The sequence below is a fragment of the Seriola aureovittata genome, chromosome 12, assembly GCF_021018895.1.
Source record: "Seriola aureovittata isolate HTS-2021-v1 ecotype China chromosome 12, ASM2101889v1, whole genome shotgun sequence".
Taxonomy (NCBI): Eukaryota; Metazoa; Chordata; class Actinopteri; order Carangiformes; family Carangidae; genus Seriola; species Seriola aureovittata.
Window position 1 is genome coordinate 9,830,488 of NC_079375.1, and position 22,008 is coordinate 9,852,495.

The window sequence follows — 22,008 nt, forward strand, 5'->3', positions numbered from 1 at the left end:
GTACCAGGAGATACGTGGAAAGATTGTGAAGGAGCTCAACTCATTAAAAGAAAATTAGGATTCAATAAAAAAAAAAAAAAAAATCCAGATATTGAGTAGGCTGTAAAACCTCAGGTTGCAGAGTGTTAATGAGTTAACGAGTAGAAGTCCAAACAAGCAATGGATAATCAGCTGAAATATTTAGCTACAGTTTATTGATAAATTGTTGACACATCCAGCTTTTCCCGCCAGTAGTACAAAAGCAAACATAATAAATATTGTAAATAACCTCCAGTTTAAAATCAATTCAAATGAATGCATTTGGAACATAAAGGTTTGAGTCATTAAGGGATAACAGGGTTCATCTGACAGGGCTGTATGTACATACATGCAGTCAGGTAATGTTCCTGGTTTCCATAGCTCCTATTTACACATGTTCTGTATATTCCACTGACGCAGGCTGTAGGCTGTACAGGCTACGTGGCACAATCCGAGCATCAGGACCAAACAAACAGCGTTGTTGGCATGCAGGTCCTAATGGCTCTGGCTTCTACAGCAGCAGCAGTTTGCTTCATTAGTGACCCACTGTATGAGGCCTAGTTCTTCTAATGACTCCAGCTCCAGCCTCCATGTCGCTGAATAAAGACATTCACCAGAAAAATGTGTTTAGAAGGTTGTTTTATTACTTGTGTATTTTTTGAAACTATTCAATAAACATATCAGTCTGAGAGATTTTACCAATCTGTGGATTCATGAATGATTTCAAATAATACTGATCTGAGTAAGCTGCAGAATCATCACACGTTCAGTGAAAAGATTTTTCAGAATATATAAAAATATATAAACAACTAAGTGAAAGAGCAGCTGGTTGCAGACTTCTAACATTACGGCTGACAACAAGTTTAGAAACGTTATCCAACAGGCTGGTGCAACTGCTGCTTGGATAGTGTTGCATCAGTGAAATGAAACTAGTCATGTTCCTGTCATCCAGGACAATGTTGCTCACATATTTGTCAATATACTGATGCAACACAGTTATTATTTCAGGGGTAGTTTTTATTCCTTGCCAGTCAGTTTCTCCTTATGGAGATCAAGCACTGGAATAAAAAGACAAAAGACTGATTCTTTTAATTTATCTCCAGTAAAGGAAGTTGTTGTTATTTCCTATTTGTCATTAGATTCTGTTCATGCATGTTGTTTTTTGTTGTGTAGCATCAGGACAGTACCATGAATATCAGGACTACCTCTTGCTCTACTGTTTCCACTAGCCGCAGGCGCTTCTTTATAAATCTGTGCTCCTGTAACATAGATCTGCAACTGTGTGGATTTAATAGCTTTCAGTTTTTAAATCCGCACCTACTCAGCCATTAATGTAAATTTCAAATCTGAAGATCAGCTAGTAGCTTAGATACACTGTCACCTCACATGATGACCACAAATTCCAAACCTGCGAGGAAAGAAACCTGGCACTAAATGGCACCTTGTTAATGTTTCTCCACTGAGAGCAGTCGTGCTGCTCACCTCTCCTAATTACAGGACCCCTATTGGTTGGACGGATGGCAGTGCAGGAGCCAATCCTGGAGCGCCTAACAGCACGCTGGAGCCGTATGACATGCCTTTTTGTTTTTAATGATCAAGTGGGCTCCTTAAAAATGTTTCCCTGCCCGTCTGTCCCATACAGGGGAACTGAGAGGTAGAGTGCTTAGACAGCTTAGACCACAGCGCAGCAAGCTCCCACCCCCCGTCAAGAAGCTTGATCCAGAGAGCCGCTGGATCCGGAGGTGATCTCAGGAGGCCACAACTTCAGCACCTTTGCAGGTAAGGACAGATGTGAGTTCTTCTCGGGCTAAAGTTGATATATTTCCAGTTAATAGAGCCACAGCAACTTCTTGGATGAAAAGTGAGAAAGTCATCAGTTTTGTAAGCCTGAGTGAAACTATAGGAGACAAGCTCTCTTTTTGAGCACAGCAGCTGTAACTCAATATCCACCCGTGCAGTAATAGAGAAGTAAATGTACATTGTTTGATTGTTAAGTCCAGTCCTTCTCTATTTAATATTCTGATATTCAGAACTGAAGTCTTGTTTTTCTCACTAATCCCTGAAAAGCTCCATTACAGCATGTCCCCAATCCTCTCTATTGTTTTGGCATTGGCCAGTTAAATAAAAGCTGTCTCTTTGTTCCACATGCATTGTCCTCTCATGGATTTCTATATCAAACAGATTGCTGAAAAACTTAAACAAAAACTAAAAAGATACAGGGATCAATCCAAGTGTCGTGTCATTGTAATGTTACATCCAGAAGTTTATCCTGCAAATACACTTTTGTTCCAACATTATCACTGAATATTGTTTCTGTCTTTTCCCTCAGGAAGCACATAAAACTGAAAATGGCACGTTTTGGACGGCCATCGCTTTCCCTGATCCACACAGGGTTCCTGTTAGCGATTGTTTTGTTACCAGGTGAGACTTTGATTACAAATTTTTACCAATTTAAAATATATGTGACTTTAACTGACCTTTGTCACAACCAAATAGCATACTAGTTGCATACAGATGGGAAGCAAACAATTTTGAGTTACTTGTACTTTACTTATGCGACTTTCTTCTCCGACTCCATTACAATTCAGAGGAAAAATATTGTACTTTTTACACTCTACAATGTAGTTTAATAAACTTCACTGTGTCCAAGTACAACTGTAAAATGCTACTTACACATTAATGATTCAGTGACAATATATACAAATATAAAGAGAGTAAATATGTAACAACTTCACAGTCACATGGGCTGTTTGTCTGCATAAGAAATACTTTAACTTTTGATAATTTAAGTACATTTTGCTGATAACACTATTATACTTTAAATTGGATTTTGAAAAGAGTCCTTACTTGTAATTTAGCATTTTTATATCACTGTGTTGCTACTTTTACTGAAGTAAAAGTGCTGAGTACTTCTTCTTGCCCTGGTTTTTTGTCAAAGTCTATTATGAGGGATATATAAGAGGAATTTGGATTAATGACCTTTATTTCTAAAATCCTTGTTGCAGCCCTGGGCACTGGCACATTAATCTATGGCACAGAGGTATAAAGACACCATTACTCTCATCTCCTTAACAGTAAAGTAGCATGTCTTGTTGATGGCAAGGCATCCTTTACATACTACAAAATCTTTCTAGAGGCATAAAAGACATTCATCCTTGCTCCTTTGGGAGATTTTCCACATTAATAAAACCAGAAGTTTCCGCCATAATCAGCTGACTCGGCTGTTTTCTCATAGTCATAAACTTCTGAAGGAAACCCTGGTGGAGCAAAGGATACTCCGTATGTGGATACATGAGATGCACACAGACGTGTCCCCTCCTTCCCATCTTCTGCTGTAACAGTGAATTGGTAATTGGTTTGTGTGAGGGTCCACTCTTTGTAGTTTTACAGGTTAACATTAAGGAGGCCCCCATAAGTTGTATAAACTCCCCCTCCCGGTCTGGTTTCAAAGCCTAACTGAGCGTGTATGGGTCTGGGCAGGGGTCTGGAGGAGGAGGAGGAGTGGGGAGTGGGTGTTTAATCTGCAGGATACAGCCTGTACCGGGGCGCCAGAACCCCAGCACCTGCCGAGTTTCACCCAGGGGCTTATTAGCAGGTCAGCGTTTTCCCTGATGTTGAGGGAAAGCTCAACATCTGGTCTTAGTCAACTAATATCCCTGCTGCTGCTAATTGTGGCTGCTGCTTATGTTTTACAGAGTTTCTGGGGGCGGTTCCAGTGGAGCAGCACAAAGAGGAGGAAGGTAAGGATCAGTGATGTGGCATGTAAGACACATTGGCTTTTTAGTCATTTAAATCATGGACATTTAAAAGAAGATATGTGCTGTGAAACTGAATCATCCAACTTGCGTGTATTCAGTCAATAAGCACCACATTAATTTCATTAAGCCATTTCATTTACAGGTGGTGGTCACAATAACACACCCTTACAGTGAAAAGCTGAAATAAATTACTGATAGAATATTGACAACATTTGATTAATCGAATTGTGTGAGTAATTTTACATAGAAAAACAACAGAGTTTAGTGGTTCCAGTTTCTCAAATGCCTCAAAGATGTCCTACTTTTATTTGACTTAAATGATACTAAACTAAAGAAAAGCATTTTAAACGACAATTTTTGGCAACTGGGAACTGGGCATTTTTACTATAAACTTTACACTGATATTCAAAAGACCAAACAATTAACTTAAAGAAAAGTATTCTGCAGATTAACTGATAGTAACCATTAGTTGCAGTGGGGCCAACTTTTCCATAGGTTGTCAGTGCAAGCAGCTTATTATGACCCACAGTTACGTTTTATTGTTAGGTGACCTATTGTGGCTGTAGCAATTATGATGGGAACAAAGGAGGAGATTAAGTGATGTAGCATATTGACAGACAGCGGAGGCTGGGGTGGATGGATGGGTTGACAAAACACAGGACTTTGACAGAGGAGATCTGAAACCGATAGTCAATGTTTTTTTAACCAAGACTGTTCCACAACCTTATCTGCGTGTTTATCATAACCATGATGACAAAGGTGTGGCCTATTACATGTGATGCTCCTGCAGTATCAGAGGATAGGGACAAACAACCTAAATGGTTGTTCAGGTTGGAGGACTTGTTTTTTTGCCACCCTAGTCTCATCCAAAAACTCCTGTCAGAAATACATTTGTGGATGTTCTAGTTTTCAGTTCTTGTTGGTAGTATTTCAGAATCAGTCTAGCTCTCCTGAAATTGAAATGATGTTGTCGCACTGGGCTGCTTTATATAATTTCTAATTTGATAAAATAACAGCAGCACCAAACAACATGATGTCGTCCATCTACTCTCATCAAATACCAAAGAACATCTTGTATATCATATCCACAAACAAAACTCATCCAGTTTTAGAGGCAACAGAACAAAAACGGCTAGAAAGCCTTTTTAAATACACCTACAAACGAAACGCAAATACATGTTTGCTTTAGATGATAAGACTGATACCCTTGTGGCTGAATGGTAAATATAAAGCTACAGCCAGCAGCTGGTTAGCATAACTAAACACAAAGAGTGAAAATAGGGGTAAACAGCCATAAGCTATTACAGCATAACCTCCCATAAAATGGCAAATTAAGCTTTTTACACTTTCTTTTTTGTACATATCAAACAAAAAGATGTAATATATAAATCAGTAAGCTTTAGAGGACTCCGGACAGAGAGAGGTTAGCTGTTTCTCCTGTTTCCAGTGTTTATGCTAAGCTAAGCCAACCCCCTGTTCATCAGAAGGCAAGAAAGTCAATAACACGCTCTTGTCTGTGCCTATAAATAGTGAACTAAGATCACTGTGAGGACACAACAGTACATTTTTTTCAGACATCTTCCATACACACTCATACCAGCACCGTTAACTTGGTCACCTTTGTCCCTCTTTTCTCCCATCAGTGACTGCAGTGTCTGGTGATGTGAAAGCCGAGGCCATGGCCAACCTGAATAAACTTGTTCGTAACAGAAGGAACGTCCCCTTCTTTACTGTGCCCCAGTTCAAACGCCTGCCAGATTTCTGGGGATGGTACAAGTACTTCATGGATAGCCACAACCAGGAGGGAGTGAGTGGAGTTTGTTTCACATTAATTATTCAGCTTCTCCCCGTCAGGATTATGAAACAGTTTCTTCTTTTAAAATTGACGCAACAATTTGCATCGCTATGCAAAATGGAAAATAGAACAATTTAAAGAGCTATTTGATATAGATTTAAAACATTCCTCATTTGTCATAGCAATAATTCTTTATTGCTCAGACTATTATTATATACTATTATATAAACATATTAATATTCCATTATCCTCTTAAAATGCTGAGATTCTTTTTAATGCAGCTCATGTTCCAGCCTGTCTTCGTAGTGCCAGTGAGACCTCTGTGGTTTAAGAGTCAGGCTGTATGGTTTGAGTAACAAGACAGCGAGCTGAAAAAGTACATGCATTCCTCCACAGAGGATTTGTCTGAAAGTTTTCATCTATATCAAGAGCTTCATTTGAATTCTTTTAGTTTTAGATTTCTTTGCTGTTTTATTCTCTGTGGCATGTGAATCATTTCAGATCAGATAGGATTTATTCATTTTGTCTCTTTTTCATCCTGCTCTTCAGATTGAGGATCTGGATCGTCTGTACATGGCCTACCTGCAGAACAAGCACAGGTCAGAGGAGGGGCCCACCTTCAACCACTACCTCAAGCACCTCAGTGAAATCTACAAGACCTGTGCCGATTCTGATGATCCCGAGTGCATCGCAGAGTCCACCAGCAAGCCAAAGGCTGCATTGGTGATGCCCGCCCCCATCAAGTCTGCTGCCGTCAGGCTGTGCAACCCCTACATCGACCCATACTGCCTCTTCCCCGTCCTCCCCAAGGCTGCAGCCCAAGAGCCCGAGCCAGCTCCAGCCAAGGTACCAGCTCCCATCCTCACCCCCCTGCTGCCCATGCCCCTGAAGGGCCCCTCTGGCTTCTACTACTATGCCCCCGTCCTGGAGCCCTTCCTGAGTGCTGAACAGAAGGCTGAGCTGCTGAGGATCTGCAACTCTGAAGATGTGGAGTGTCTGCAGTATCACCTGAGAGCAGCTTATGGCTACCGCCCAGCTCCTGGCCCAGCCCCATCCTATTCTGCCCTCAAATGTGACCCCAAGGACCCCTACTGCAAGCCCCATCTGGTCCAGAAGGCCCCAACCGGCTTCTACCACCTGCTCTACCCTAGCTGTGACCCAGCAGTTGATCCTCTGTGTGTGACCAATGTTGCTGCTCCAGCTCCCCTCTCTGATGAGGAGCCTCCTAAGGAGCAACACTGCAACCCTCTGTTTGACGCTGGCTGCAACCCCCTGACTGCCACCAAGCTGTCCGGTCTCACCAAGCCCGTCCTGGAGTACGCACCCAAAGCTGAGCCTGCACTTCCAGCTGCTCCTCTGTCCTGCGATCCTCGCTATGACCCATACTGCATACTGGCAGCCGCCGCCGCCCTGCGCAAGGCCCCCCCACAGCTCCCCGAGCACCAGGTCTGAATTTGACGCCTGCTACTAGGATTAAATAGTTCAGTGTTTTGACTAACCTAGTGTAATCTTGCTTGTTGAATGGTTCTGTTAATTGTCTCTTCTTTTTTATTCGGTTTATTAAATGATGTAGTGAAATGAAATGGGTGTTTCATAATGCTTTCACTTGCTATCTTCAATCTGCTTTTGTTTTGAACCAAAAACACAAATCAATCAATCAATCAACCAGGTCCGCTACAAGCTCGGCATCCTCGGCAAGACCAAGGAGGGCTACGACTGCTATGTGCACTATGACAAAGACTGCACCCCAGTGAGGTCTGGCACCGAGGCCAAGGCTGACATCAAGGCTCCAGCCAAGCCCGCCTGCCATCCATTTGACCCCAACTGCAACAAATTTGCATCCCCGTCCGGCGTTGAGGCCCCAAAGCCCGGCAAGGATGGCATAATCCTGCCTGACCCCGACTGTGACCCAGAGTTCGACTACAACTGCCGCCTTCGTCGCGCCGAGCCTGCTGCTGCTGAGGAGACCGCCACTGCTGAGGAGAAAGCTGCCGATGAGCCCGCCAAGGAGGCGGTCCCACGCTTTGAAGACTTCCTCAAGAGCGTCATGAGCCAGTACAAATAGATTCCAGATATAACATACCGACAGAACCAACAACTTCTACTTTATTATAACGAAAAATGGGGCTAACTCAGTAAAGTTTTCTGGACTTAATGGACCACAGCCTTCTACCATTAATTACTTCATTACAAAATAATTGAATCAATCGGCACATATTGCAGCTTTTACATAATGAATCTGATTTTCCCACACAATCTGAAGGTTTCCTAATTTTGGTCTGTTTTTATAAAGGGGGAACAATTAAAGAGGGCCAAGCAACTTAGAACATGTGGATTAAATACTTTGTGTATGTATGTTTGTAGAAAAGAGTGTTATGTATAGAAGTGTGATAGAGTAGGTGTAGTTTATGTGTCAGCGGGTAAGAATTTCTCTCTGTTGTACATTCTCTGTTTCCATTTGAGTTATCCTGAGTGTATTTAATGTTGTTTTCCACAGTTTTCTGTAACTCTAAACCTCATAGTGCTTCATCTGTTTAGTTTTTATGAAGTTCTAAATAAAAGGGATTTAAAAAAAAAACTCCTGAATTTTCTTTTCTAAAGGTTTAACAATCCACACACGAAGGTCAGAGACACACCTGCTCTAAAGATAGAAATTTATAAAATCAAGTGATAAGCCTAATAGCAGCAGAACTCCACTTCTTAACTCTGGAGTATACAACACATATTTTGAATATTTTTAACCTAATTAGCAGGGGCCTGTTGTTTAAATGCACAGTTTTTCAGCACATGAATCCCCTGTTGTGCAGTTAACATGCAGCATGTAGTTGAGCCTCAGTGTGCCAGCTGGCATGTTGCACCAGTTTATGCTCCGCCATTATGGGAATAGCTAATTGTTGCTGTATCTGCACAATTTGTATTCACACATCATCCCTGAAAATATGTGTTTTGTATGATAGAACATCACATTGCAAAACCCATAATGAATTAGAGATGTACTCTAGTACAACAGAGGTACGGAACTTTCAAGAAATTTCAGACTACATTTGGAAAACCCTGCAGCATCTTGTCTTTCCAGAAACAGTTATCTAGGTTATGAATGGTAAAGAGAACATTTCAGTTAACATTATGCATTCAAACTTTAAGTAAAAAGCATTTGTGACCTTCCACCTAGACCTGAACCCACCCATCTCTCTTATGCTTGTTTTTGTAATTTCAGAGCACAGTGTACTGATTTACATCCATTCCTTGAGAGTTACCCACTAAAAAACAAGTGAAAGGCTGAAGCTTGCAGTCCTGGGATCTTTGATGGGTCATTAGCAATAGCTAGCAGCTCAGCTTCTACCGTTCTCAGATGAGTTATGATATTGCATGCATTATACGCATGCGCAACATTGTGCGAAACAAAACTTACGCACAAGGTGTAAGGAGGCAGCATTAGCAAGCAAACGAGCAAATGTCACTGATTTATCATCTCTTTGCAAGATCTGTAGTAAGTTTGAGAATTTTAAGACAGAATATTGTTACAGGAATAGTGTAGCTCATTTCAGGATTAGCTCAGTACGTAGGTTTTGTGCGTAGTGGGCAAAAGAGAGAGAGAGAGAGAGAGAGAGAGAGAGAGAGAGAGAGAGAGAGAGAGAGAGAGAGAGAGAGAGAGAGAGAGAGAGAGAGAGAGAGAGAGAGAGAGAGAGAGAGAGAGAGAGAGAGAGAGAGAGAGAGAGCGCGCGAGCGGGGACGCAGGGAGTTAGCAAGTTAGTTAGCAGTGTAGCAGTGAACGTACAGTTCAATGTATTTGCACTTTAAAGGGTTTGGCAGTAAATAAATGCTACGACTCCTTAAGATCCAAGTTGCTGCGTCTCACCTGTGCTTCCAAACAACAGTCCAAACTATGAGCCAGGAAACGTTAACAACACTGAGACAGGTAAACACGATTCTGCATTGTCATTGGAGTGTCATTTAAGCTATATATAATATATTGATATTGCTTGACTGTGCAACAGTTATACGAGCACGTGTTAGTTAAGATTGTTAATTGTGTATTTAATCATTTATTTGGCTATGGCAACACAAATAGCTCTGCAAACTGTTACACCACTGTTGTCAGGTAAGTGTAACTGGAGGTGTGCACTGAAGTATCCAGGCTTCTTTCCTTCCCTTCATCCTCTTCTGACGACCGTACATAATTTAATTCAAATGTTATTTCTGTGAATATATTAATCTTTGAAATGCAAAGTTTGTTATAATCTAAGATAGATGACGACCGTTAATGTAACGCTAATTAAAGGTTAAAAGAACACCTGTGAAGCGGAGTGATACATGTAGTTAAAAGTCCCTCTACATCAGCACTCGTGGACTGTGTCCTGAAATCACTCACAACTATATAGTTGACTATATAGGGAGTTCGCCATTTTGTTGTTGTTGCTGTACGAATGTATAGTGTAAATTATTATACCCTGTATAGTGGACTCATAGCATCCCACAGTGCATCGTGAAAATTAGTGTAAAACCGATGGTCACTAACCAATCAATATATACCATCATGTGTTGTGCTCACGCTAATGAACAGAAAAACGGTGCGGCTGAAATTACCGAGCAGAGTGTGAAAGTGTTTTTTTCATTTTACCGATGAGCTCAGTAAATAGTCCTCTGAACTCCCTGGGTAGTGAGTAGGGACTGGTGAATCAGTGAGTGATTTCGGACTGTTTTATTATGTCAGTTAATGGTAAATATGTTGGAGATTACTATAGAAGTGACGTTTTTCCTCCATACTGCACAAATCTTCTTCACTCAGGAAGGTCGTCCAGGCAGAGACCAGCAATATACAGAGAGACTTTGAGCACAGGAAAGACAGGCAGCACAAAATCATGAGACAAGAATGGCCCTGAATTTAAGAGAGATTTGCCACTGCTGCTCATGAAAAGGTATGTTTTAGTGTGGTCTGTAATTTTGACTTGTAGTAAACAGCAGAATCGCTGTGGGGGGTTGCTGGCAGGCTCTGCTTGATTATCTGTGATAAGTCATGTGATGTACAAATCATCTCATGCCACTGCTGCACCTAGATGGGAGGTGAATCCCTGTAATGGGCTGTGTAAACCAGTTGTTTGTAAACCGTTCCCCGTATTACTAACACTAGAGAAGTTGGTGGTATGTACAGTGCTGTATGAGCAGAACAATTAATATTTGTATGTCACAGTTCAGTGTAGCAGATACAAAGTGAACAAGTACAGTTGAAGTCCTTGCTGTGACTGAATCAGCAGAAGTTTACCAGCTGATTATGACAAAAATGGAGCCATAAATTTAGCTTTGTTGATGAATGATGCATTTTTTTTTTTTTTAAACAGTGTCTTTATTTAAGAATTACTGAATGTCAAATTACTATTTTCTCCCCCAAAGCTGAAATGTCGTATTTTAGAAATGAGCTGCAGCCGTGGGCTTCAAGGACTGCAGGTCTGCTTTTCAAAAACTGAACTTTTCAGCAGCTCCAGCACGCAGCAGTTGCCTCAAGGAGACAAACACTACTGCTGCTGCTGCTACTGACAGTTTAACACACAGTCGGGCCCAGTAATGACAACCTGAACACAACATGCACTCAAGAAAACCTCATGGAAGTATGTTCTTAATTGTAGCTGTTGTCCTGTAAAGTTTGGACTTGTGCGTCGTTCTTCTGTTGTACTGGAATTAAAACTGTATGAAGCAACACAAAGTCTGGATTGTCAACCGTGCTTCAGTGAGTTTTACACTGATGGTTTTGATGTCCTCAAAGGTTCTTAGTTGCTTAAATTCAACATAAAAAATAAATCATGGGCGGCTAATATCACTTTGTAGTGTGAGTCTTTCAGTTTATGATGGTTTTTCTCAGGGATAAAATCATAATGTTTTTAAACCACTGTGTGAAATTTTCTAGTCATTATATTTTGTTATTGCTTGCACACAAACATATAAGTGCAAATATTCTCAAGTGACCGAGTGATCCTGCAGCGACTGGATAGACACGAGTGTTGAGTGATGGCTAATGAGCTGTTGGAGGTCATTTACATTTACATTTAGTTTATCAGGTCTCTCTCTCTCCCCCTCTACATGTATATGTACATATTTGTATGTGTATATGATATTATGTTCCCTTAACAGTCTTTTAATCTCTTTTAGTCCTAATCTAGAATAAATGCTAATCAAGTCTCACATTTTTCTCACTTCTTTCATTCATGCCTAAATTCATTTCTTGAAAATGTCTGTAACCAAGTACAACTGCAGAGGAGATAAGATAAAGTACATCACTGCAGAGCTGATTCCACTTTATTTTGAAGTTTGAGGCTTCATGTTGACAAGCAGTTTCCACCAGGTGGTGCTGGGAAATTGTGAGGCTGCCAGTGTCTGTCAGCGCAGGTCTGTCATCTGTATACACCTGCTGTCACAACCGTCTGACTAAATGAATCTTCGTCTCCATCACTCCCTGATTGTCATAGCTGTTTTAATGAAAGTCAAAAGTATAAAAAAAAATTTAAATGACAAAAAAAAAAAAGCTGATAGAGGCTCATTCAAGACGTAATTATTTTAGCATTTAAAACACAATATATTCATGGTCAATAAAGGTCTCACTCTTAATTAAGCAATCTATCATATCTTGCCTATTTCAGTTAGAGTGCCTCCTTTCTGATACCAGTAAAAACATATCTTAATCCAAACTACACAGAACAATTTATCAAAGATGAAAGTTTGATATCTTTTAGGTGAGATATGTAAAAGCTGCATAAAGTGTCATTGCTCAAAATTGAATTTCATCAAAGGTCGTCTCGGGGGAGCAGAGATCAAACAGTGTGAGGAGGAGAAAAAGAAAATGTTTGGAATCAATTTCACGCCTCTGTGAAGAATAATTGCTGTGGATTTTAAACATTATGATATTAAGATAAGCGCCTTTCAGCCGGTCACACCGGAACGCATTTAGTCTACTGGTTTATCACGGCTGCCTGTTTTGTGTTAATTACTAAATAACTGATGAATTTATCGGCCGTAAAAACCTTTTCTCTCCTGTTCCTGTGTGTGTATGACATGCTAGATAGACAGAAAGATAGATAGATAGATAAATAGATAGAGCGTCCTGACTCTGACAGTAATGGTACTATTTTTTCCTACAGAAAACGTTGACTCACAGTGGTGCCTGGGTGTCTGATTTTTTTCATTTGAATATTTTAAGACAGTTATAATAATTTTATAATACATTATTATTTAAAATTTAACTTTATTCAACTTCTGTTCTGTATCGTGCCATCATCTGTCAGTTTGTACACTGGTCCCTGTTATGGTTTTATCCATATTCAGGATATGATATTAAACAACCAGATTTTTCATACCTCTGTATGATTCTAACATTATCAGGTTATTGTTCCTCTGGGTCTTTGATGCTTCTACATTGCAGACAATCTCTGTCATATTTGCACTGAGGAGCAGGTGTTATTAATTTGAGACCTTCACTCATGGCGGTCCTGACCATGTTTTTTTTTTTTCAGTGCACACTTCAGGCCTGCAGCAAGAGAGAGGATGTCAGTGTGAATCTTTTGTAGCAGGAAGGTCTGGACAGGATTTACACAGACACTCATTAACCTCAGCATTAACAAAATGCCAAGCAAACAGCAACACTGCAGAGGTGTGTTCCCCTGCTAAATATCACTGAAACAAAATGCAAAATAGCTGCTTGCTCGCTTTGTTCACTGCTGCTGTGATATAACTGAAGCTGAAACTAATGCTGTGTTCATACACTTTGTGGTTCAGCAGGTCACTCGCTCTCAAAGCCTTCAGTATTTTTAATGGAGCACAATGGGCCAATTTTGACAGCTGTTGTTCCAAGAGCAAACATCTGGATTTATAGCTGATAGGCTACCTATATACAAAATACTCACGACATCCATGACATTACGGTAATTTCAGAGTAGCATAATTATTTATACTTACAGGCTTTCTTAGTTTACCTACCGGCTCACTGAATACATGACATGAGTTGAGGGGACACCTGCGCACATACTGTATCCTTATCCTGACTCTGGTTTATCATGGTGAGGATCATATTATCACGTCTGCATGGAACATAAGTAACCTGGTTACTCATGTGATTCTTACATGGTGGTGTGAACAAATGAAAAGTGAGGTCAGAAGGGCAGAAAAAGGGCAGGTTATGCAAAAGTCAGCCACCAGCGGACTGTCAGTCTATAGTCTGTAGTCTCCTCAATATCAGGTTTAGTTAGTGTGAGTTTTTTTTACAATGTAAGTGGCACACTCGACATTAGTGACAAAAATATTGCTTACTGCTCTTTGGTGCCCTTCCAGCTGGTGGTGTCCTTTGTGACTGCCTAGGTGGCTTATGCCTAAAGCCGACACTGCATGTGAGCCACAAACGGCAGGTGAGAGCTAAACATTACAGTCTTCAGAATTCAGCCAAATATAATGTCATGTTTTGTTAACAACTACATTGACATAGCATTTTTAATTCCCTACTGTTCCGAATTGTGCCTCCGATATCGCAGTGGTGCAGAAAACTTCCTGTGTCAGGTTTTCTTATGTGGAAATTGAAAATGTGTATACAATCAGATGGATGCAAACAACTAAAGTTGTTGTTTTCACATTTCTGTTTGTGTACAATTTAAACAAATGAGATACAATGGTTTAATTTGTATTTAGACAGAGCTTGAAGAAATGGTGGCCTGGCTTAATTAGCACACAGCTGTGCTCATTATTTAATCAGATAATGTTCTAGCTCTACAGGTGTTAGCTGTAGCTTGCTAGCAACAACCGTGTGTGGACTGTGGCTCAGACACTGACTGAACTTACAACTTACCACAAAGTCTTGCCCTTTCTGGTATTTTCCTTCAGTCTTGCTCCTTTTTCCTCTGGTCTCTATGATCATGAGCCTTGAAGTCAGTGCAAACCTTCACCAAAACATTTTTTACTTGCATGGACGTTTGTTTTCACACCACCTTTTAAAATTTTCTTTGTGTGCTCTGAGTCTGAACACACCAGGTCGGTGTATTTTTCTTGAATTTCTTAGATAGCCATGCTCACTATTTCTCACTACTTTCAGTCTTTATGCTAAGCTAAGCTAATCACTTCCTGGCTCCCTGTCAGATGCAATCTATGACTGATTTTAATAGGAACCCATGAAGAGGGAATTGTAATAATCCAGCCTGCTTATAACAAAGGAGTTTTTCAGTCAGACTGAAACACTTTTTCTTAGTGATATTTCCCAGATAGTAAAAGGCTATCAAGGTAGCGATAGATAGATTGATCGATAGATAGATAGTTATTTTTCCTATTTTTGCTTTTATTACTCCAAGCAATATTCCAGTATTGCTGGAACCAAATGTACCTATACTCCCCTGACATTTTTCCCTGAATTATTCACATCAGAACATTTATATCAGCAACAGACCTACATGTATATATAATGCATGAAGAGTCCATGGTCAGCTTCTGCTATGGGGGGGGGGGACATCGGTTTGAGGGAAAAAAAAGGACTTTAGTTGTTCCTCAGCCACAGCTCAGCCCAAACAACCATTTATAACCTGAATCTCGCCTTTATATAGAGACAGACTGACAAAACGTATGCACTCAACATGTATAAGTAACTGACTGGGAAATACAGTTTTCAGTTGACCAGAATGGAAGTGGTACAGAAATGGATCCCTGAGCCTCAGATGAGGGTGGTTTGCTGAGCTGCCAGCTTGTTGAGGTTGGTGGCCTTCTTCTCTCTCCACCAGTGGACTGACTGTGAGTCTAAAGTAGCAATATGAAGAATGGGATTTCATTTTCTTTGCCTTGTCCTCGGTATTGCTTTTTATATGAGTGAGGCAATAATGTGAAAAGGTACACTATAGCCATAAATTGACAGGGGCTTGTATCGCAGCAATCTGTAGGGACCCCTGCACTTGTGCTACAGATGATAATTATGTTTTGTGGACTGCTCTCTGCTCTCTGCATTATTTTGCTATTTCAGAGAGATGATGGAAAATGCAAATGATTAGAAGAGTGGGAGACTAAAAGTTGTATGAGAAAGTGAGTGTGACAGAAAGAGAGAGTGAGTCATTTGAAAGGTCAGCGCTGTATAAGCTCACAGTGTGTTTTTGAATTAAGTAATATAATGAACTTTTTGCATATAAATGTGTTTTCTGCTGTAAGTGATTTCAAGCAGAGGTTACTTAACATTTAGTTTGTGCTGGTTTTTGTTTTCTATGAGAGAAAATTCTTAAATATGGCAAAAAAAATGTTTATATATGTGATTCCCAATTTATTTTGTTAAATTAAGATGATTATTATTCATTTATAATTTATGTGTCAGTATTGGTGGTCTTTTGCTGCTGCCACTGAACAAGTGGAAGTGAACCGATATAACTGAACCTCTGTTATCACCTTGTTGTCCTATCAACATTCATTGTATTTCAAAGCAGCAGCATGTCACAGCAAGACCACAAGCATGAAGAAAAGCCCCACAGAGATGGTTAGTTGTTACTCAGCACTGCTTCTGTTCCCAAAATCTATTTCCTGCATAAACATTCCCTCCAATAAATCGAGCTTTCAATATTTTTTCACAGAAAAAAAGCCTGCAGCTTTGTAGGGGAGTAATTGCACCAAAAACATTTTAGGAGCTATTTCTTCCCCTGCCAAGGCTGTGAGCCTGTTTCAGTTCTGAATTATCAAGCAGAGGTAATTTTGGTGTTTCCTCAGATGAATTAAAGTTTATCATGTACTTTGCTGGGACCATGTTTGAGGGACCAGAGGGAGACCTTTAAGTGAAGTGAGGACAAGACTGAAGCAGTTTGCAGCTACTGTCCCAAATTTTGACAGATTTTTGATTGACTACGTTTAACATCTGAACTTTGATTGGCCAAAATATCAGGTCCAGCTGTTGCTGGGAGACTATAGAGAGCCACAGTCATGTTGTCATTGCTGGGCCAGCCTCTGCTGCACTGGCCTCTGTAATGTTGCTGTAGTTAGGATGTCCCAGGAAGAGGGAATTGCAATAATCCAGCCTGCTCACAACAAAGATGTCTGACTGTCTGACCACAGGTCGATAGAGTTTAATTTTTGATGATGTTTTTACTTTTTTTTTTTTTTTTAAGTTTTTGCTACCCCAAACAAGAGGCTAACTGACACTTAACAAACAACACTTGAACACAGTTTATTCAAGAAATGTATTTTTACTAAATTGGTCTTTGTGTTGAGAATGTTTTTTTATGACGCTGCTGTTAAGTGAATGAAAGAAAGAATGAATCGAGTTGCCAGACCAGCAGAATTACAAAATAGGCATTGGTTACATCTCTGAACAATCAGTCTTTCCTCGTATAACCCCCCATAAAAAGGAAGATATTGATGGTTGTCAGCTGATCTGATCGATGTTGGCCAGCCACTTCTTTAATTCATTGGCACATGGTCTTTCAGATGCAATCTAGCCTTGAATAACAGTGAGCTGCCCTGACAGGCTTTGTCATCGATCTGTCGCAGCTCGGCGGCTCTGCCAGCAGAGATCTGACCCATGGGTAAACCTGCCGTTCGTCAGCGCTGACTCACACCAAGATGACGGAGGATGGAGGAGGAGGAGGAGGGCAAATAAGACGGAGTGGTAACGAAGGAAAGCTGTGGTTTATGTTGGATATTTACACAAAGATGCGGAGGGAGTGAAGATGAGAGATGGAGAGACAGACAAACACTCATGGACAGATGGAGACTTAGAGACAGAGGGAGTGAAAGAGAAAATGAGGGAAGGAAAGTGACAGATGTACAGACAAACAAACTGGGATCGAGGGGTGAAGATGTCAGAGGCAGCCCTGGGATGTTGGTGGATGGCAACAATCAAAAAAAAAGACTGAACTCCATTATTGTTATTCAGCTGGCACTCCTGGGTGTTGTGGACAACGATTTTAGCTGACTTGCCACAAACACAGCTCCTCGCTAAGTCTTGGCCTTGGAGGCTGCGAGGGAGACCCGGACGCTGTGGGAGTTTTCTCCACTGCTTGAGTCAGCACAGCCAAGGTTTGTGCTGACTGTAGCTGAGTGAGGCCTCAGCACCCTGCACCTTCAGAGAGCGAGGGAATATCATTACCTCCAATCAAACCTGCAGACTATGAATGGCAATGAGGAAAAAAAAAAAGCCTGTGAATAAGCTAACTGAAATTTGCTCATCTGTACATTCATAACACCCTCGGCACAGCAATGCCACTCTGTTGCACTGCCCGAGTCTGTACGGCGCATTTTGAATTCAGCACACGAGGCCGTCTGCAGTCTGTTTCATCAAAAGTTTAAAATGGAAAGCTTCAGTACAAGAACTGATCTTTCAAAGTTAAGTTTTCAAATATTCACCGTCTGTGTTTAAGTTAGAGAACAGGCTACATTTTACATTGTTTGGATGAGGATCCCAACTGATAAAATCTGCAAATATAGAAGTTAAGACATTCACCAAAGACGGTAAACACTGTCTTCGCAGTGTATCACTGTTGCATTTGATGTGCTGCTTGTTGAGTGAGCCACAGTCAACAGCAGAGCGCTTGTTTGTTGGCAGAGTTGTATTGGAATTGTATTATTGCATGCAACTAAGCCACAAAATTTTAAGTACAAGGAGCTTGTCAAGTCAGAAATGTTTCCATTCTCTGGAGAGCTGTTGTCAAAATTTTTTAGGGGGCTCTGTAGGAAATATTCCCTTAGCATCACAAAGATATCAAACCACTCCTTTAAAAATTTAAACAAAGTAAAGAGAAATATCAGATGGCATCTTTAAAACATTCAAATGGAAATGTGGCACACTTCTTTCAAGTGTGTAGGCTACATTTTTTTTCATCCATTGGATACAAATGTTTTTTGTTTTCAAAGGCAGTGATGCCATCAAAGTACCTCTCTGCCTCAGGGTTTATTAAAATTTTCCTACTTTTTATAATAGAGCAGTTCTCTGCCTCCCCAGAATCATTTTAATGCTACTCTTACTAAAGATTCACATACCTCAGATTACAAACTCATAGAGGCTATTGACTTTCCATAAAAGCGTAATACAAATTTCCGTCACCACATATTTAGGGGTGAAAGTGTATTTCTGCCTCTTAAAGCTTGTGTGACAACCTTTTCTCCCTTGTTCTTTTTGTACTTAAAGCATTTTAAAAGCATTTGAGGAAACTCGGAACCCTGTGGAGTTCAATGGTATTGACCATATTATGGTTGGAAAAGTACACACACTCACACACACACTGCTGAGCATTTGCTTTGAAGCATCTACTGCCCAGAATATTTCTCTCTGATTGAATTTCTCATCGTTGCTACATTTTTAACTCTTGTGCTCTTGATGTTGGATGGAAGCAGACTTCACAGGTCAGACTCTCTACATCTATTTGACCTAAATACCCTCAGATTGCTGTCAGACACACTGCACGTTTATGCTGAACACACACTTGGGTAGTGAAACCATCTATCTTCAGGTCTTTCAAGGCTTCAACTGGAAGCAACACACCTCAGATAATCTCAGACATAGCTTATTCTACAGTATAAAACATACTGTAGGAGCATTTTCCTTGGGGGTGTTGTATAAGAAAATAAAAAAAGTAAGTGAAAAGAATCAGAAAGGAAAAATGTGTTTCCACTGCAGCATTATGGCAAGCACAAGCAGAAAGTAGATAACTCACATACTGTAGTACAATGTCTCTTTCTCCTGCCTCTTGAAGTTCACAACACATTTACTGAAGGTTAATAGTTTGCAGCGGTGTAGAAGAGAAAGGAGAGCAGAGCCAAGATGACATGTTCTTTGTCTGTGAAAGGAACACATCAACGTCTTTGTGAGGCAAAGATAACTGGCACAGCCATCTTATTTTGCCATCTTCATTTCTATGGCAGCAACCTCGCCAAAAAAAACCCTCAGTTTTTTCTCTGTTTCACTCACAGCGGGATGACTTGCGCAATACCCCTGAGGTACATACGCATTATGTATCTTACCTTTTGTTCTTCTGATGAAAGGTTCCAGTGTCCCTCCACCACCAACATTTTCTTCAATATGACAAACCATGCACATCTCTTTCCCCTCACATGGGCGTTATCAGTTATATTACAGATGCAGGAAGGAGGACAAAATGTAAAAAATGCATATGTCTGAACAAGAAAGAGTCCATAACCTTTAAAACATGACTTATTTTTACACTTTTGGTTTTGTACAGATATAATGTATTTATCATTTACCTTGAGGTTTTGGTTGGCAGATTGTTTCACTATCGGACAGAGCCAAGCTAGCTGTTTCCCCCGGTTTTCAGTCTTTATGCTAAGCTAGCCAACTGGCTGCTGGCTGTAGCTTCATATGAACAGATATTAGAGTGGTATCGATCTTCTCATCAGTAAGAGAGCAAATACCTGCATTTCCCAACATTACGAAATATTCTCTTAAATATAATAAAAATGAGCACGTGTAAAGCTCACATAGAAAATGGCACAGTGAAATTTGCTTTCACGTCTTTGCAAAATGACGTGGTGACTACAGTACATGCAGGGCTAGTTGGTAAACCACTGTGACTAGTGGGCTAACTGCTAACATGATAGCCTGCCAGATTAGCACTAGTAAGTCAATAACTCTCCAAGATTCTGACCATGTTCGGCATTTTGTTCACATGATTGTACCATGTCAAATACAGAATAACTGAATCAGGGAAATGCTCACAGAATTAGTGAGCTTGCCAACTGCCAATTAGCAATTTTGCCATAAAATTTTACCATGTGATGGTAGGTGGTTAGCTGTTTCCCACGATTTACAGTCTTCACGCTAAGCTAAGCTCACTAGCTGCTGGCTACTGCCTCCTATTGAACAAATAGAAATGAGAGTGGTATCACTCTCATCTAACTTTAGCCAAGAAAATGAGTAGGAGTATTTCCCAAAATGTCAAACGATTTCTTTAACAATCCACAGGGAACAATTTTTACTCTCCATCACTCTGTCCTACACAGAAACACCTTGACAGCTTTCCTAATTTACTCTCCGTGCTGCTGGTTGTACACTTTCTTTTCTCTCACACTCATTTTTATCTCTTTCTAGGCTGCTTATTATTTACTTTTAAAAAATCAATGCACTGCGGTGTCTTGGGGCATACAGCAATGTGAAAAACCCTGGAAAATTACAGAACTGATCATTATCACTGTAGTAGGGCTTTTTATCTCTGTGTTTATGTGCTTTTAATTTGTGCTGTCTCTGAAGCATGGAGCTGACCAGTCTGCAGCTTGGAAGCAGACGTAATGAAACAGATGCTTGGCAGATGTCAAGGTTAAAATGTGCTTGGAGGAATTCACTTTCTGTTTAAAAGGCTGTTGAGAGCATGCATCACAGCTGTAGCCTGTGGAAGTGAAAAATTGGCATGTGTGTGAGGTACAGTCTCTGTGTTTTTGAGCATATTTCAAGAATGAGAGCACTTTTAAAAAGGTGTATGGCACTCTGAACCTTTCTGTGTATGTGCCTGCAATCAAAGCCCACAATAATTTTTTCTTCTGGTTTTGAGGTCGGATAAGAAAAGAAAAACCCATGTCTGTGGGGAATGGTGAGAAAGTACACAGAATCATGAATTGAGATGACTTTCTCTCTCTCGCTCTCTCTCTCTCTCTCTCTCTCTCTCTCTCTCTCTCTCTCTTATATTCAGATAGAAGGCAGCTGCCAGCCATGAAATGCCTGAAAATGATCATTTTCAAGATTCTACTTAAGACGGTGCCCTGCTGCCTTTTGAAACTTATAAAAGACCAGTGCTCATCTTTTCAAGAGCAACATGTAAGAGAGAAGCACCAACAGGGAATGGAAAAAAAAAAAAAAGGTCGATTTTCTTGTCTAAAGCTACAAGGAAACCATGTGGACTTATTTCAGGGAAGTTGTACTCTCCCTCAAAAGTCTGACACACAGAGATCATATTTTCTGATATTTCTCACTTTGATTTAAGAAAGATGTACATTGAAAGGGGACTGATCGATAGTCTGTGTAATTATATGGAAATGATTTGACATGTAGGGTGTGAACAATCCCTTTGCAAAGATGCTGAGTGACATTTTCAGATTTATGGCACCGTTGAGACTTCAGCTACTTTTTCATCTTTGACAGTAACAACTCCTCAGCAGAACACCCCTCCCATTACTATCCTTACATGTACAAAGGGGTCTGCTCTGTGGCCTTACATTTCTCTTTGTGTTCCCACCACAGGTTTTAGTGTAGGTTGACTTGTTTCAGTTTATTTATTAATAAGGGGATATATTTAGAGGGATATGCTATGCTTTTGCTGTTGTGTTGCTTGATACTGATACTTGCATAAACATAAACCAACTCTCTGAAAATTAACAAAGCTGTGTCTTTGTTATGAAGAAACAGGAGTGGGCACCATACTACAAAATTACCCACCTGATGCTTGCTGAACACGCCACGCACACAGGGAATTGCTTTGCTATTTGATAATCAGCTGC

The 22,008-nt window shown here is 40.4% G+C and overlaps 1 protein-coding gene and 1 long non-coding RNA gene across 4 annotated transcripts; both read left to right on the plus strand.

Moving 5' to 3' along the window:
* The first annotated feature begins 1,661 nt into the window (after positions 1-1,661).
* On the plus strand, positions 1,662-8,137 carry and2 (actinodin2). Its single transcript, XM_056391997.1, has 6 exons — positions 1,662-1,797; positions 2,348-2,439; positions 3,714-3,758; positions 5,420-5,583; positions 6,121-7,017; positions 7,241-8,137. Exons 2-6 carry the CDS (start codon positions 2,367-2,369, stop codon positions 7,634-7,636), a joined length of 1,575 nt encoding a protein of 524 aa, XP_056247972.1. The 5' UTR covers positions 1,662-1,797; positions 2,348-2,366; the 3' UTR covers positions 7,637-8,137.
* A 1,151-nt stretch (positions 8,138-9,288) lies between these two features.
* Positions 9,289-21,779, plus strand: LOC130179175 (uncharacterized). 3 transcript variants are annotated; one of them, XR_008829246.1, is made up of 3 exons: positions 9,289-9,490; positions 10,361-10,490; positions 21,204-21,779. It is a non-coding gene; the product is annotated as an uncharacterized LOC130179175 (long non-coding RNA). The 3 variants fall into 3 exon arrangements; XR_008829245.1 differs by lacking the exon at positions 21,204-21,779 and adding an exon at positions 17,056-18,770; XR_008829244.1 differs by lacking the exon at positions 21,204-21,779 and adding an exon at positions 10,963-11,629.
* The last annotated feature ends 229 nt before the right edge of the window (positions 21,780-22,008 follow it).